This window comes from Chiloscyllium plagiosum, unplaced genomic scaffold, assembly GCF_037043375.1.
Source record: "Chiloscyllium plagiosum isolate Xiang-an unplaced genomic scaffold, Cpla_swu_hap1 HiC_scaffold_30, whole genome shotgun sequence".
NCBI lineage: Eukaryota > Metazoa > Chordata > Chondrichthyes > Orectolobiformes > Hemiscylliidae > Chiloscyllium > Chiloscyllium plagiosum.
The window spans coordinates 51,696,343-51,714,235 of NW_028270168.1; the positions used below are offsets into that span (position 1 = coordinate 51,696,343).

General features: G+C 45.1%; 1 protein-coding gene across 5 annotated transcripts in view; it reads left to right on the forward strand.

Annotated features, from left to right (window-relative positions):
• Positions 1-12,736, forward strand: part of col16a1 (collagen, type XVI, alpha 1) — a 371,262-nt gene extending 358,526 nt beyond the window's left edge. For all 5 annotated transcript variants that reach the window (XM_087976933.1, XM_087976932.1, XM_087976935.1 and 2 more), the window contains 5 exons: positions 1,792-1,992; positions 3,862-3,928; positions 5,229-5,399; positions 6,492-6,569; positions 10,391-12,736. In XM_087976933.1, coding sequence (XP_087833059.1) covers positions 1,792-1,992; positions 3,862-3,928; positions 5,229-5,399; positions 6,492-6,569; positions 10,391-10,593 — 720 coding nt within the window. In that variant the 3' untranslated portion in view covers positions 10,594-12,736. The remainder of the gene's footprint in view (positions 1-1,791; positions 1,993-3,861; positions 3,929-5,228; positions 5,400-6,491; positions 6,570-10,390) is intronic.
• The last annotated feature ends 5,157 nt before the right edge of the window (positions 12,737-17,893 follow it).

A 17,893-nucleotide genomic window follows, 5' to 3' on the forward strand; every position in this document is an offset into this window, starting at 1 on the left:
GTTAAGGATCAACTACATCTCTGGAGTCACATGACTAGGTTGGGTAAAGTTGGCAGATTTAATCTCTAAAGGATATTATTAACCAGATGGGTCTTATGTCGAAGAGTGTGGCTTATGCCCGAAACGTTGACTCTCCTGCTCCTTGGATGCTGTGCTTTTCCAGTGCCCTGCTTTTTGACTCTGAACTCCAGCATCTGCACTCCTCACTTTCTGCTGTAAGTGACACTCCACAGGTCAGTCTGGCAGGAGACAATTCCTTGGTTTATTCGGGGCTAGTTTCTCAGTTCCTGTCAGCTGTGGCTCAATGGGTAGTAAATGTTGTCTTAGAGTGAGAGTACTGTGTGTTTATAATCTCACTCAAGGGTCAGAAAAGAAGCTCATTTGCCTGACTGACACTGCACACACCGTACCAATGGAATGCTGCCGTGCTGGAGGGACTGGCTTTCAAATGAGGTAGGAAGTCCCATCGAACTGTTATCCCAAATTAATGTCACTAAGGACATATTATATAGTCACCACATCATTGTTATTTGTGTGCAACTTAGCTGCCCCATTTCCTGTATATGCCAGTAAACAAATTTAAAAAGTATTTGTAAAGCACGTTGGCATGTTCTGAGGTGTGTTCTTTAGAAATGCAGATTCTTACTGTTAATCCATCACTTCAACAAGGAGCCTGCTTACTTCAGGGTGGTCTATTTTGCAGATAGACAATATATTCTGTGTACTTTGATTTCCAGAATCCATGAGAAATCTGTAAGTCGTGGGCCATGAGGAGCCTGTTTGGTCAGGCCCATCTCTTCCACTGTTCCTGCCTGCCTCCCTTCTTTCCTCTTGTGCTGTCGTTAGCTCTTTGCTCCACCTCTTGTCTCACTCCTGACACAATGACTGAATACAGAGCAGGCCCATGAGGAAAGCTGATGTTCAAAGTTCACTCCATGAGGTTGTGGGGGGGTAGTGTTCATTGCTTATCCTGAGTTGCCCTGAAAAGGTGGTCAGCTTATTTTTTAGAATGACAGTTTCTGAGTGGCACACGTTGGTGTGAATCATAGACAATAAGATCAGGAGCAGGCCATTCGGCCCTTCAAGCCTGCTCCGCCATTCAGTACAATCGCAGCTAATCATCCAACTCAATAACCTGTTCCCGTTCTCTCCTCATACCCTTTGATCCCTGTAGCCCCAAAAGCTATAACTCTTCCTTGAAAACATTCAATGTTTTGTCCTCAACTGCTTTCTGTGGCAGAGAATTCCACAGACTCATCACTCTCTGGGTGAAGACGTTTCTCCTCATCTCAGTCCTAAATGACTTGCTGTATATTGTTACATTGTAAGCACTGGTTCTGGACTTCCCAGTCATCAGGAGCACCCTTCCCTACATTTATCTTGTCTGGAAATGTTAGACTTTTATAGGTTCTGGTTGGGACTGAAGTCATAAAAAACTCCTGTATCCTCCTGGATTAAATGAATTGCTCTGTACATACTGGGTAGTCTGTACCATTTCAGATTCTAGATTAGAGTGGTGCTGGAAAAGCTCAGCAGTTCAGGCAGCATCCGAAGAGCAGGAAAATTGACGTTTCGGACAAAAGCCCTTCATCAGGAATACAGGCAGAGTGCCTGCAGGGTGGAGAGATAAATGAGAGGAGGGCAGGGTGGGGAGAAAGTGGCATTGAGTACCGGGGAGTTGCAGTGGGAGAGGGACTCCCTGAGATCCTTGTAGAGAAGAACGTGGGGGAGGAATCCCATCCCTGACAGGGAATTAATTTCTAATACTTTCTCTGTACCTTTTATCCCAAGGGTGAGCCAGGAAAACCTGGTGAAAAGGGCGCCCAGGGAGATAGAGGTCCTCCTGGGATATACGGAGGGTATTCGGGCAAGAGCAGCAGTGTGGCAATGCCGGGCCCTCCAGGGTCTCCCGGAGAAAGAGGATCACCTGGACCCCCAGGGCCTGCAGGTCTACCTGGAATGCCAGGAACACCAGGAACACCAGGAACAGCGGTAAGGACTTAAAATCCAGCCAGTGCCTCCATGACTGTCCTTTTCACTGAAAATATACTATGAGTCTGTCAGAGGATACCAACTTTCGCTGGCTCTTGATAAAGACTAATTCATGGTTCCTGCTCCCTCCACCGTGGACCATCTTTCCCCACATCCTTTCTGTTACTTTTGTTGGAATCTTTCAAGGCTGTGGTTTCCATTGGGATGGTGCCACAGTGGGGTACCATTTGTGTGTGCTGTCACTGACAGGATCAGAGAGAGAAGGCCCACATATGTCATAAGAGGAAAATAGGAACTGCTCGCATCTGCTGCACCAGTCAATTAGATCATAGCTCAGCACTGTTTCAACTTTATTAAACTGTTTGGTTTCCACAATCCTTACCAGGAGAATTTAACAGTATTTAAATGTGCACTTGCAATGCATCTAGACTTAGGGGACAAGAGCTGGAAAATGGAATTAGAACAGTTAGGTTTTTTTTCACTGGTGCAGTCTCGATGGGCTGAAGGGCCTTTTCCTGTACTGTACATCTCTATGACCTTGACCTAATAAAAACCAACAGACCATTGCAACCTTAGCAGACCCAGTATTGTGGGGAGGGAGTTTTCAATTATCATAATTCAAATTCCAGAAAAATCACAAATACCCATCCAGAGGAAAAATCTGGCTTCTCCTCTGTACGTTTCATAAAATCCCTCACTAAGGAAGTGGGCCATTCAGCCCATCAAGTCAACACTGACCCTCCAAAAGCATTCCACCCAGACTCATCCTCTACCCTATCACCGTCCATTTCCCATGGCTAATGCACCTAGCCTGAACATCCCTGGACACCAGGGGGAAATCTACCATGGCCAATCCACCTAACCTGCACATCTTTGGACTGTGGGAGGAAACTGGAGAACCCAGAGGAAACTCACGCAGACACAGGGAGAATGTGCAAACTCCACACAGACAGGTAGAATTGAATCTGGGCCCCTGGTGCTGTGAGGCAGCAGTGCTAACCACTGAGCCACTCTGCAAGTTTGTGACTATGCATATCAACAATGCATCTGCCAGTTTTTGGGCCATCAAATAGTCACCAAATAGTGCCCCAATTTTACCATGGTCCCTGTTTACAATCTTTCCACACAAAGAGAACCCTTAGTCTGCAGAATCATACTGAATCTGAAATGTTTTAACTCTGTTATCTCTCTACAGATGCTGCCAGACCTGCTGAGTTTCTCCAGTACTCTCTGCATTTGTTCCATCTTCTTAATGACTCTGGGTAAAGATGCATATCCTGGATACCTGATGGATTTGTTGGTGATTCTCTGTTGAGTCTTTCCTGAAACTTGTAACCTCACAGTTTTGGGGTAATCCTTGTGAGTCATCTTTGCACCTTTTCCCTATTTATTTTTTTTGGTCCCTATATTTGGAGACCAAAAATATGAGCCTGTGGGGGTGATGGAAATACCTTCATTTCAAACACAGAGGAGACCAGCTTCAGACAGCTGACCAGCGTTCGTTAATAAATCCTGGTAATAAACCGCTGGCAGTTTGATTATTTTGTGTGCTGTCAGGGAGAGTTCTGTAATTCACTGGTGAGCTTCGGTTAAATCCTTCATTCCAAGTTATTTCACGAAGGTGTTCCTTCACTCTGTTTGTAAGCTTGTTCCATAATAAGGTAAACCGTTGCAAAACACTTCATCATGCTGGCTTTTCATGCCCAGGAGAATAGTGTCCTGTGTGTGTGTCGTGTGGTGAAACTGCCAATCTGATATTCCTAAACAGACTAATGATCCTTCCACAGAGGGGGTGCTTTCCAGAGGGGATTCCTACTGTGACTGGAATGTTCCACTCAATCTGAAATAACCTTTGATTCCATCCCACAGGCTGATGCTGTTAACTTTGATGAGATCAAGAGATTAATAAGACAGGAAGTCACAAAAATCTTTGATGGTGAGTGAACATTTCACTTTGTGTTCCTTCATTTCCATCAGTTCACCATCAGAACTCTACAGTCTGAGAATTTGGTAATCGATCTGTCAGGGATGGAGAAGCACACGCTCGGTTCCCTGTGCTCCTGGGTTTCTGAGCTGGGCCCCACTGCTGTGAGCAGCTGCTGACTGTGAGCCAGGTGCTCCCCTACCCCTCACCTTGCATAGAAGAAGAGGACAACGTCACTGGGCCTCACTCACACTCCATCCTCTGAATTGGAGTGGGGTGATGGGTGGTAGATGGTACTGGTAGCAGCTGGTATGTGGGTATCAGTCACCCTTCAGAGGCACATGAAGAACATAACCCATCTGCCACCTCATTGTACGAACAACAGAACAGGTACCCTATCCCAGGCAGAACATTACCCCATGGTATCTTTCTTCGTATGGGGTCAACTCTCGCCACGGTTAATGAGGAACCCCTCCTTCTACAAGAGACAAGTGTCCAAGTGCTGCTAAGGCCATTTTTCTTTGCCATTGCTGGGGAAACAATATGACACAACAATGTGAAATATAAGAACATAAGACAAAAGAGCAAGAGTAAGCAGCTCAGCGGATCCAGCCTGCTCCACCATTCAAACTAATCAGGATGGATCGTGGGTTTCAACTTCACTTTGCTGCCTGCCTCCCATATCCTGTGATTCCAAAAGACCAAAAATCTGTCAAAATCAGAATCCATGTACTTAACGAATGTACTTTAGAACCAGTGATATTGGTCTGGTGTAGCCAGGGTCATGGTGTTGACTCCCAATGTCCCTAGAATCCCTACAGTGTAGAAACAGGCAATTCAGCCCAACAAGTCCACACTGACCATCCAACGAACATCACGCAGAGACCCTGTGGCTAACACATCTGACCTACACATCCCTGGTCACGACAGGGCAATTTAGCATACCCAATCTACCTAACTTGCACATCTTTAGACTATGGGAGGAAACTGGTGCACCCGGAAGAAACCTATGCAGGCATGGGGAGAAAGTGGAAACTCCAAACAGACAGTCACCCGAGGATGGAATCGAACCCAGGTCCCTACGCTTTGAGGCAGCAATGCTAGCCACTGCCCCTAAACCCTTTATGGAGGTGAGATAGTGAGTATAGGTTGCAGACTAGCCTCCCTTGAAACCCAGACCCTAGCCAGGTTCTCCCTGTTCTCCAGTTGTGGGTTTCTAAGGTGTTCCCTTCAATTACAGGTCTTTACTGGAGGTTCAACGATCAGGAGAACTCACTGCAGCTCACTCAATGGCCTATGTTCTCTTTTCCAGAAAGAATGGCATACTACCTAGCCAGAATACGGACTCCAGATTCAACCAGCCAAGGAAGGCCCGGACCCCCTGGTAAAATTGGACCGCCTGGTCACCCAGGGCAACCAGGTCAATCTGGATTGCCTGGACAACCTGGAAGAGATGGACGGTCTGGGTTACCTGGGCCAAAAGGTATACCTTATTTTAAACATTCCATTAGGGAGCTGCGATCATGTTAAATTCCATTCAGTGCAAGTAGGTTCTGAGTGTGTATGTGTGGCCTCACATCTGGTCCCTTCACAACACAGACAACATGTCTCCATTTGAGCTGAAGGCTGTGTTGACTGATTTTAAAAATAGCAACTCCTCAGTGAATAATGATTTGGAGATGCCGGTGTTGGACTGGGGTGTACAAAGTTAAAAATCACACAACACCAGGTTATAGTCCAACAGGTTTAATTGGAAGCACACTAGCTTTCGGAGCGACGCTTCACCTGATGAAGGAGCGTCGCTCCGAAAGCTAGTGTGCTTCCAATTAAACCTGTTGGACTATAACCTGGTGTTGTGTGATTTTTAACCTCAGTGAATAAGGCAGCATCAGTGAAGGGACAGGGCACTTCTTTCAATTTTATGGTTCTTCTGAACTAGAAGAAAGTAAACTGACCTTTCAGTTAAACTGGGAAAGAAATAGATATTCCCACCCACTGAACAGAAACTCACCAAAAGCTGCAGTTAATTGAAGGAAGTGTTTGATCTTGCTGCTGGAAGACTATTCTGGAAAGGGGTGATAAATTAAGCCATTGCCCATCAAAGGATTGACAATAAGCAGATACAAAACAGCAATCCATCTGCTGTGTTAATCCAGTGTTTAAATAAATTGGTACTAAAATCTTCATTGAAAAATTAAATGATGAGAATCTCATTCTTCCGCAGGAGAGCACATTCTGATTGTAATGTCTTAGGGACATTTTCAACAATCTCCCAGGAGCCAGAACATCCCCACAATTTGTGCTAAATTAGCATAACCACTTCACTGAGAGTGTTTAATGGGGACAGTGTAGAGGGAGCTTCACTCTGAATCTAACCCTGTACTGGGAATGTTTGATGAACAAACTGTAGAGGAGGTTTTACTCTGTATCCATCCAGTGTTTTAGCTGTTTCCAGAATCTTTGGAGAGCTGAATGTTTGCTGACAAACTGCCCAGTTAAATACTTCAGTTTACAATTGTTGCATGTTTTCAGCTCATCCATTAAGAAGTTATTGAACTCTATTTTTTTGCCACAGGTCCCAGTGGCCAGAAGGGAGACCGAGGTGAAAACGGAATTGGTCGTGTGGGTGAGCCAGGCCCACCTGGCCCTGCAGGTATGACCTGTTTACACTGAGGAATGGACGGCCTTGGTGTGGTTTGCTGTATAAAGCATGTTTATTTCACAGCTGTTTTGTCATGACTCTATCCCGTGGAGATGTGTCATGTTAAAGAGGCGTCATTGCAACAGAAATCTGCTGATGCAGCCAGTACAGAACGTGATCTGTTGAATCAGGTGTGCAATAGTTTGGATTATCTGAATCATAGAATCCCTACAGTGTGGAAGCAAGCCATTCGGCCCATCGAGTCCACCCGACCCTCCGAAGACCATCTCACCAAAACCCAGTCTCCCACCTAGCCTGCGCATCCCTGAACATTATGGGCAATTTAGCCTGGTCAATCCACCGAACCTGCACATCTTTGGACTGTAGGAGGAAACCAGAGCAGCCAGTGGAAACTCACGCAGACACGGGGAGAATGTACAAACTCCACAAAAACAATCACCCAAGGGTAGAATTGAAAACAGGTTCCTGGTACTGTGGGCCAGCAGTGGTAAGCACTGAGCCACTGTGCTGCCCATTATTTCTGGATTGGACTATCGAATCTGGATTTCTGAGACTCTCATCCATCCTCATGATTCCTGGATCTAGAGAGGCAAAGCTAGAGTGTGTGAATACAGACCTTTAGGCTGGTATCCACTGAGCAGTTATGAAGATCAGACCTATTAACGGTCAAATATCTTGGCTAATCTTACTGAATTATGTGAAGAAGTGACTGAAAAACAGTTAAGGTACTTCAGTAAATGTGATAAACCTGGAAATTCAAAATTCTTTCAGTAAGTAACTTGTAAAATAGTTGTGACTGCAGTCCCAACATGGCAAAGTTGGAGGGTGAAGAACTAACAAAGAACAGCCAACTGACTGTGAACACAGTGGACGTGAGTAAGTGTTAATGATCCACAAGCTGGGGTAAAGTGGGAAGCATCCCATTACAACATTGATTTGGACTCTGCAATTGGAAATACAGTTTTAATCTTAACAGATGACTGAAAGTTGGGTGGAGAGGATATCGCTAATTTTTAATGATTGGTGGTAATGTATTTATCAATAGGAGGTTAGTGATTCTGGTAAGGCCAGTGTTCGCTGTCAGTTCCTAATATGGTAGAGTTCTGCCTTGAACAGCCACAGTGTGGATGATGTAAAGCCATTCTTGATGATCTGAGGAGGCTCAGTGATGATGAGGGATCAGTGATACACTTCCAGGTTAAGAATACTATGCTAATACTGAACTAAATTATAACAAAATACAAGCAATTGATTAACATCATTGTAGACTGCTGCGTAAAAGCCAAATGAAAGTCCAGTTAGATCAGTGTGAGATGGTGGAGTTTGGTCAAATAAATGAGGAGGTGCATAACTCCTGGAAATTGGGGTAGACAAACAGGAGAAACCAATGGTCATGGACTCACCAACCATTAAAAATAACAATGCAGGAATTGAAAAGCAGTGAAGTTGTCGATCTTAGTTGGATTGTGGTGAAAGAACATTGAACCATTCTGCCCTCTCAATATAAAAAGACTTCCATACATTTTAAGATTTGGAGATGCCAGTGTTGGACTGGGGTGTACAAAAGTTAAAAATCACACAAGATCAGGTTATAGTCCAACAGGTTTATTTGGAAGCACTAACTTTCGGAACGGACAACCACCTGATGAAGGAGCGTCGCTCCGAAAGTTAGTGCTTCCAAATAAACCTGTTGGACTATAACCTGGTCTTGTGTGATTTTTACCTTTATATTTTTAAAAATGCCCATCACACCACATGACATCCTGAAGCACATTTACAGCCACTGAGGAATATTGTATTCTATAAAAAGAAAATCAGAAACCTTGCAAAATATCTCTCCAATTCTTCTAAGGATGATGCTGGAACTGAGAGGTTGAGACTATCAGGGAAGACTAAGCAAACCAGGATTGTTGACTCCAGAATAGCAAGGACTGAGAAGTTACCTTACGACTGGTTGTACAGGATAGACATTAATGGACGTCTGCTTTAGGAAGGTAGCGGCCTTTGGAAAGTATAGACAATAATAAATCGAGTAGTCTTACCTGATGATGGGATGATAACAGTCTCAAACTCTTCAATGCAGCTGACATCATTTGAAAGGGCTTCCTGCCAGGTGTTCAAAGTATCTGCCTATTAAAGGGGACTTTGAAACCGTACAGAAGGACCCTAACCAGTACTTTAGGTATGTACAGGTAGGAACCGGCAATGCGCAGCTTTTGACAAGGCAGAAGGAAGGATGAGAGGAAAGAGATCACCAAAAACAGCAGGAGGTTATTTTAGTGAGACAGAGCGGAGCTGGAGAGTATGTCCAGAATCTGCAAAATGAAACTGAGCAGCTGCTGTCCCACTGTCAGCAACCACAGACCCCTATGCCCACACCTACCCCCACCTCACCACACCCCACTGGGGCCAGGCTAATGTTGTGAACTCAAGCCAATGAGCTGTAACATTACCCTTCTTGACCTCCTGTAGCTTTTCTGCTGGATATAAATGAAATCACTCGAAGGGGGAAGGTGTAAAAGAGATGTGTGAGGCAAGTGTTTCCGCACAAAGGGTGGCTAGTGCCTGGAACACGCTGCCAGAGGAGATGGTGGAAGCAGGCACAATAGCAGCACTCAAGAAGCACCTGGATGAATACCTGAATAGGAAGGGAGTTGTGGGATACGGATCCTGTATGTGAAGACAGTTTTAGTATGGAAGGGCAAAATGTGTCAGCACAGGCTTGGAGGGCCGAAGGGCCTGTTCCTGTGCTGTATTGTGCTTCGTTCTTTGTCTCGATGATGAGGATGGGAAACTTTAACCCGCCGTCACATTTGAGCCCTCCGGTTTTATGTATTAGACTCATAGAGAAGTACAGCATTGAATCAGACCCTTCGGCCCAACTCGTCCATACCAACCAGATATCCCAACATAATCAAGTCCCATTTGCCAGCACTTGACCCATATCCCTCTAAATCCTTCCTATTCATATACCCATCCAGGTGCCTTTAATTGTAATTGTACCAGCCTCCACCATCTCATTCCATACATGCACCATCATCTGCATGAAAAAGTTGTCCCTAGGTCCCTTTTAAATCTTTCCCCTCTCACCCTAAACCTATGCCCTCTAGTTCTGGACTCCCCGACCCCAGGGAAAAGACCTTGTCTATTTATTCTATCCATGCCCCGCATGATTTTATAAACCTCTATAAAGTCACCCCTCAGCCTCCGACGCTCCAGGGAAAACAGCCCCAGCCTGCTCAGCCTCTCCCTATAGCTCAAATCCTCCAACCCTGGCAACATCCTTGTAAATCTTTTCTGAACCCTCTCAAGTTTCACAACATCCTTCCAATAGGAGGGCGACCAGAATTGCACACAATATTCCAAAAATGGCCTAACCAATGTCCTGTACAGCCACAACATGACCTCCCAACTCCTGTACTCAATGCTCTGACCAATAAAGGAAAGCATACCAAACGCCTTCTTCACTATTCTATCTACCTGTGACTCTACTTTCAAGAAGCTATGAACCTGCACTTCAAGGTCTCTTTGTTCAGAAACACTCCCCAGGACCTTACCACTAAGTGTATAAGTCCTGCTCTGATTTGCTTTTCAAAATGCAGCTCCTTACATTTATCTGAATTAAACTCCATCTGCCACTCCTCAGCCCATTAGCCCATCTGATCAAGATCTCGTTGTAATCTGAGGTAACCTTCTTCACTGTGATCTTCACAGCTTTTCTCTCTGTTTAGTGGGCCTGTTGATCCTAAGCTGTTTGAGTTGATGAATGACACTCTTTTGTGATTTCCAATTATCTTTCTGTTCACGTTCAGGTCCACCAGGACGCCCAGGATATGGTAAAATTGGCCCACCAGGTCCAGTTGGCCAGCAGGGGGTGCCAGGTGTGCCAGGCCCACCAGGACTTCAAGGAACATCGGGGAAAAATGGGCGCTGCACACCCTCTGACTGTATCATGAGGGTACCTGAGCCTTACAATGCCAAGAATTCAAAAGGACCATCTCATTGGATGAATTAATAAAGACTTTTCTTCATTGCATTTTTGGGGGGTGTGGTTGAAATGTCAGATTTCTTTTTCCTCTTTTTTTTAATGAATCACATGAACAGCTTTTGCAGGTAGGCCGAAGTAATAATTTTTCCCAGTGTATTGTTTAGACAGTATTTGTACATGTTTCTCCAGCTATGGGAATAGGTCCTAATATTTTCCTCCCTGCAATTAGGCCCTGATAACCTTTTCAAAACCACTCGGACCTTATACCGTGGAAGCCAATATCTGTCACTGGGTGTTGTGGGACGCAGGGCACTAGTTGGTGCTCAGACTTGATAATTCTGGTTGGGGATGTTTCAAAACAATTTCATCACATGACCTCCCACAGCCCCACCCACCTGCACCGTTGTTCATTTTCTTCGGTAATCCTCACATCACCCATCTCATGAAGTGAATAGACTCTCCCAATATAATTAGATGATTCTCAGTTCAAACACCTTGTTTCTCTGACTCCAATATTTTTATAACTTGTGAACGGAACTACTGAAAGCAATTGAACCATAGACATGTTGCCTTTTCCAACAGTGTGCTTCTGAGCTTGATCCTTAACAATCCAGGGCATTCTTGGAGAGTTGACCACCTGAACTGGGATATTGGCCTCAGTCAGATCTGACCAATTGCAGGAGAAAGCCTGAACTCAGTATGCTGTTTAGCAGTACCCACTGCCCGTGTCTGTGATGTTAACAGATCTGATCAAAAATAAATGAAATGTGTCGAGAATTTATTGACTATATCAGTCCAACAGCCCTTTCTGCAGTCCCAGATCCTCTCCTTTCAGTAGTTAACTGCTATGATCCTATTCCCCACTTGATTAAGTGCTCTTATTACCAGGGTAAACGCCAAGGGGGCAATTGAATTTAAATATTCTGGAGGGAAAACTTGAATTTCTTGCACAGACTGTGTACAATGCGTCTTGGACCTCTCTGCACACAGTTGCTGACAAATCCAGATTCAGAAAGCTTGATGAAAAATACTGCAGCTCTCACAAAAGGTACAGTGAGAGAGACCGCCCCTGAACCATCAGATTGATGTTCTGGTCTCTATGTGTATGAGTGAGAGTGAGGGTAAACCGGTGACTCAGGCCAGAGCTAGCTCCACCAGGAATAGACCCCAGCAACAGGTTGGTGAAGGAAATGTGCAGATGAACCTTGGCATCACAACAATGGGGAGCAGTAATTTCAGAGCTGCTCACAACTGTCCAAAGGCAATCCAGTTCAGACAAAGGCGGATACAGACGTCAATATGGGTAAATAAAACAGTCTGTAGCTAACCCTGGGAAGTACCTGTCTTGGGAGTGTTTGATGTGAATTGATTTTAACTTTGCTGACCCAATGATACGTTATCACGTTCAGATTCCTGAGCCTGTTTTACTCCGGATTAGCTTTCTGTTGTTGCCAAATAAATCAGATTATGAGAGTCGGGTGAAAGTGAGGTTCGAATAATGGGCATGTGCCGAGGAATTGTTTTATTCTCTCACACTGTCTTAGCAACACCCACGTGAGCAGGAAATGTCTTTAAAAAGTAACAAAGTGAAGACTATTCATTGGGAATGAAATTGCTGTTCAGTTCAACCTGCAGTCAGAGCTGACTTCCTTTCTCTCAATTAAATGGACATTAATTCTCCTTCCATCATTTAAGTAGAGGATTGTAGGCAAAGTGCCAGGGGGTCAGAAACTGGGGATGTTGACTTTGCCCATGTCCTGTGCTCTCCCAGTCTCTGTCCCAGCTGTTGGGACAGGCCGTGGCTGATGGTAGGCTTCTGATCTTCATCTCTGTCTTCCAGCTCCTGCAGGTCCAGGGGAATGCTGGTCATCGTACAGTCAGACAACCCAACATGTAGCTAATGGAAGCAGGCCTTCCTGCCACACGCACACTGCAGCTCTCAGTGGTGACCACCCTCAGTTACTGCCTCCTCGGTCATTAACATGTATCCTGCCCATCCCTGCTGTGCTGACTGGCACTGCCAAAGCTGTCAGCCTGAATTGGGAACATTGTCTGGTCAAATGGGTCCTCACAAACACATGTTATTGTCACTTCTAAACATCAACTGTTGGAGAACTGGGAGTTACTCAAGAGCCCTGTATTAAAGAGTATTAAAGAGAATTTTGACAGAGCTGATGTTTGGAATTGGTTGATTTTCCGTTATTTGGTGATGTTGCAATGTGATTAAGAAGTTGTGCCTCGACCTGTCCTGCACCATGGTTTGTAATGGTGAGTCCCATCTCTGTTAACCAGAACTCTGCACACTATTTAAGCTTCAAATCTGGCCTCACTCATCCTGCATTGTGAGCATTTCCAGCCTGTTGTGGAATTTCTTCACCTTTCTGATCTGCACCTTTATGACTGTAGTGACCAGCACCTTTACCCCTGTCTGGACTGTATCAGATCTGAATGCTTCTGCCTCAAATCTTCCACATGAATAGGAAAGGCTATCCATAACTCTGTTTCGTTCATTTTTGTTTGTCTTTTATTTCCAAGTGGTGTGTGCTCATTCAGATTTCCTGTTGTTCATCAACTCCACATGTTTAAACTAACTTCCACACCCCCCACAACTTTACTTCAAGCCAGGCCTGGGGTCTCTTTGGTTCAGTTTAAGCATGAAAGGAACCCTGAATGAACAACAGTTCAGACACTGCACCTGGTGCACCCCACCCTTGCTATCTCTGAGGGCATTTGATCATGGATACAAGATTGCTCAGTTGTGCATGTCTCAGTCTGACTAGAAACTGTACCGAAAGGTGGCGTTGTTCTGAAACCACATAGGGAGCTAACTGCACAGCCACAGTGTTCTGTGCACTGTCCCATTCTCCTCTGTCAAGAAGTGACTGTATGGGAAACTGTTGGGACACTGAGATCATGCTACACTGCAGAGCCTGACCACTCTACACACTGATGCAATGTGAGCAATTGAGAAACAGACCATCTAAAGACACTTGCAGAAGGGTCCATTTGGAGCATTAGTCTAGTGAGAAATGTCCCCAAACTCAACTCAGTAGTTGGACCAAGACCCAATCGGGTCCGCGCTAATACAAGTGACAGTGTGAAACATATTCAGGCAAATTTTACACCATGGTAGGAGTGACTGGCAGAAGGGACAGGGAGGGTCGGGTAAAACTGGGTGCCCTGGTAATGGTCCTATCACCTACACACTCTTGCTGGTTTTTATCAGCATTGAGGGATGTGCTGAATGGCCCACATTCCCAGATGAAAGTGGAAGGTCCATTCTGAGCAATTAATGATTCCAATGGCTGGCAAACCACTGAGGGGGAACTGAGCAAACAGGAGGTGGACCAGTTTAGGGCCAGGCTGCAGGGGTGGCCACTCCCTTCACATGCATGCACACGCACACATTCAGACGCACACAGGCACATACACACGCATGCACACGCACACATTCAGACGCACACAGGCACATACACTCACTCACACGCATGCACACGCACACATTCAGATGCACACAGGTACATACACTCGCTCACATGCATGCACACGCACACATTCAGATGCACACAGGCACATACACTCACTCACACGCATACACACGCACACATTCAGACGCACACAGGCACATACACTCACTCACACGCATGCACACGCACACATTCAGATGCACACAGGCACATACACTCACTCACACGCATACACACGCACACATTCAGACGCACACAGGCACATACACTCACTCACACGCATGCACACGCACACATTCAGACGCACACAGGCACATACACTCACTCACACGCATGCACACGCACACATTCAGACGCACACAGGCACATACACTCACTCACACGCATGCACACGCACACATTCAGACGCACACAGGCACATACACTCACTCACATGCATGCACACGCACACATTCAGATGCACACAGGTACATACACTCGCTCACATGCACACGCACACATTCAGACGCACACAGGTACATACACTCGCTCACATGCATGCACGCACACATTCAGATGCACACAGGCACATGCACACACACGCATGCACACGCACACATTCAGACGCACACAGGCACATACACTCACACGCATGCACACGCACACATTCAGACGCACACAGGCACATACACTCACACGCATGCACACGCACACATTCACACACACGCACATCCACTCACTCACACGCATGCACACGCACACATTCAGACACACACAGGCACATACACTCACTCACACGGATGTGCACACACACATCAATGTTACTACATAAAATGCAACTTTACTCCCAAAATATCATTCAAATACAGACAATCTGAGATGCATTATGCAGCTACATGTGAATTATTCAGATTAAATCGTTGTTTCAGAAGATGGTATGGTATATTCCAGAATCATTTATTACACAATTGTTAAAAATGAAGATTAATTTCATGGGTTTTAAAATACAAGTGAACACAGTGAATGTTGGTGTGAAATGGTTGATATTAAGATGTTGCCTGTTTATATGTTGTTCCTGATTCACTTCCATTGAAATGATTGAAACCAGGATTGATGTGAAAGAAGCTGCTGTATAAATACTGACTGTTCAATATCACACATTTAATACATACCTCAACATTCACCTTTTGTCAAAATGTGGCTCTGTGCAGCAGCCTGAATCAGCAGAAATCAACATTACAGCTAACTCTTGTTATTACACCCACCAGCTGCCCTCTTGGGGTACTTACACTGATGTGTGGCAAGATCATCCAGAGACCCGGAATTCAGTCCTGTTCTGATTCCTGAGCAGAATATTTCATAGTAACGTGACGCTCATGAAACATAGAACATTACAGCACAGTACAGGCCCTTCAGCCCTTGGTGTTGCGCTGACCTGTGAAACCAATCTGACGGCCACCTAACCTACACTATTCCCATCTTATCCATATGTTTTTTTTTATTTGTAAATATTTTTATTGAAAAAAAAGATTTTAGTTTTATTACAAAATTACAGAATCACTACAACACAGTATAATAACCTTATAATGCAATGACAATAACAGGAAACAAACTACTACTCTACTCCACAAACCACTGAGGAGAGTGAGAAAATAAAAACTACAATTCAGTAAATAACTGAAAAAAACTAAATTAAACCAAGGTAAATTAAGTTACATTCAGTTGAGTTACAACACTCAGCGCAATCCCACCAAAGCTCCCCACCACGGGAGCATCAGTTGGCAAACCTGTGTTTGTTTGGGATTCTTCCTTCCAGGGGTCCCCCGGCCCACTAGACACAGCTCTCATCACTACACAAAAGCTCTGACCAATATAGCCAACAAGTCTGAGTCCTTATATTTCAGAAAGGGCCGCCACATCCAGTAGAAGAGTTCCATTTTCTGGTGCACCATACTTGTGAAGAAGTTCTGGGGGATTCTCCAACACTTCGCACAAATGAAAGAATATGAAACAGCTTCTTCCCATGCACATCGAAAGAGGGGAGATTCGGCAAACCCAAGGGGAGGGACATTGGATCTACTTTGACCTCGGTTCCCAAGACCCCTTCCAAAACACTCGCTATAGCGCCCCAATACCTACAAAGCTTGTGGCATGACCATAAGCAATAAATAAGAGTACCAATATCTGTTTTACATTTGGGGCACACTGGGGATGCTCCTGTCTTCAATTTCACAAGCCGCTCTGGTACCAAATGAGCCCTGTGGAGTACCTTCAGTTGCATAGCCTGCGTCCTATTGCAAATTAAAATCTTCCTTACGTTCTCCCAAATATCCTCCCATACCTCTGACGAGATCTCCACCCCCAATTCCTGAGTCCAGATTCCGCACAGCCGCTCAATGTCTTTCAAAACACTACCTCCTAATAAATGATAGAGGGCGCTGACCGAGAGAGTACCCATGGACCAAAGTACTCTCCTCTCCACTTTCGAATTATAGGGACTAACCGTCAATGTAGTCTTTTTCTGTATAAAGTCCCTAATCTGAAAATAAATCTCCCAGACAGGAGACTCTTCTGGACTCCCAGAGCTTAAAACCAGAATCCATCAATCCCAGCTGGAATCCTGGCATTCCTACTATGGGAGTAAAAGGGGAAGTTTTTTGTAAATTGCCCTCACTTTGTGGCATCATTCTCCATGCTTTAACCGTGTTAAGGACAATCGGATTTCTGCAATATTCCAGAACAGTCCTCATCTTGTCCATAAACAACATTAAATGAGGGGACATTTCCCCTGGGAGGCCTCAATGTCCAGCCAAACTGACCATGGGTCCTGGCAGGCCCAGTCAGCCACCTCGGATAGTAGGGAACTTAATTGACATTTCTTAAAATCTGGAAAGTCCACACCCCCATCCCCTGCGGAAGCTGCAATGTGGCAAGCTTAACAAGAGGCCTCCTGTGATGCTAGATAAAAGAACTGAGCCAACCGTTAAGCCTCCATAGCACCTGGCAGGGCAGCATCAAAGGGAGCATTTGCCTGGGATATAATAAACGAGGAAGAACGTTCACTTTGACCAGAACTATTCTACCCAACCAGGATGTCGGAAGGTCCTGCCTTTTCAGACCATAAGACATAGGAGTGGAAGTAAGGTCATTTTACCCATTGAGTCCACTCCTCCATTCAATCATGGCTGATGGGCATTTCAACTCCACTTACCCGCACTCTCCTCAGAGCCCTTAATTCCTTGCCAGATCAAGAATTTATCAACTGCACAAAATTAGCTTTATATAATTGATCAAAGGCCGGGGTGATAAAAATGCCTAAATACAGGAAACCTCCCTGCGACCACTGAAAGGGAATCAGATTCCACCCCCACGATCAGGTACTCTAATAAGACCCCCACAGGCATGGCCTCCGACTTCATAAAATTGTTTATTATACCCCCCCCGGGAAAGAACCAAATAAATTAAATGGGACACAAATGTCATTGAATCAGTTAAAAAGAGAAGAATGTCATCTGCATAAAGGGTGATCTTACACCCTCCTTATCCTACCTCTGGGGCAGTTATATTGGGATCCTTCTGGATGGCCTCTGCCAACAGCTCAATCACCTATATAAATAGTAACGGTGAAAGGGGGCACCCTTATCGGCTGTTTCTGCCAATACTAAAACTGTCAGACCTTATACCATTCATGAGAACTGCTGCTTTAGGGTCACTGTATAACAATGCCACCCACTGGGTAAAGACTCCTCCAAGACCAAACCACTCCAAGACATAAAGGTACGGCCACTCCACCCGGTCAAACACTTTCTCTGCATCCAGGGAGACTACCAAACCCGGAATCGACCCTTGCTGGCATACCTGACTATATTTAGTACTTTTCT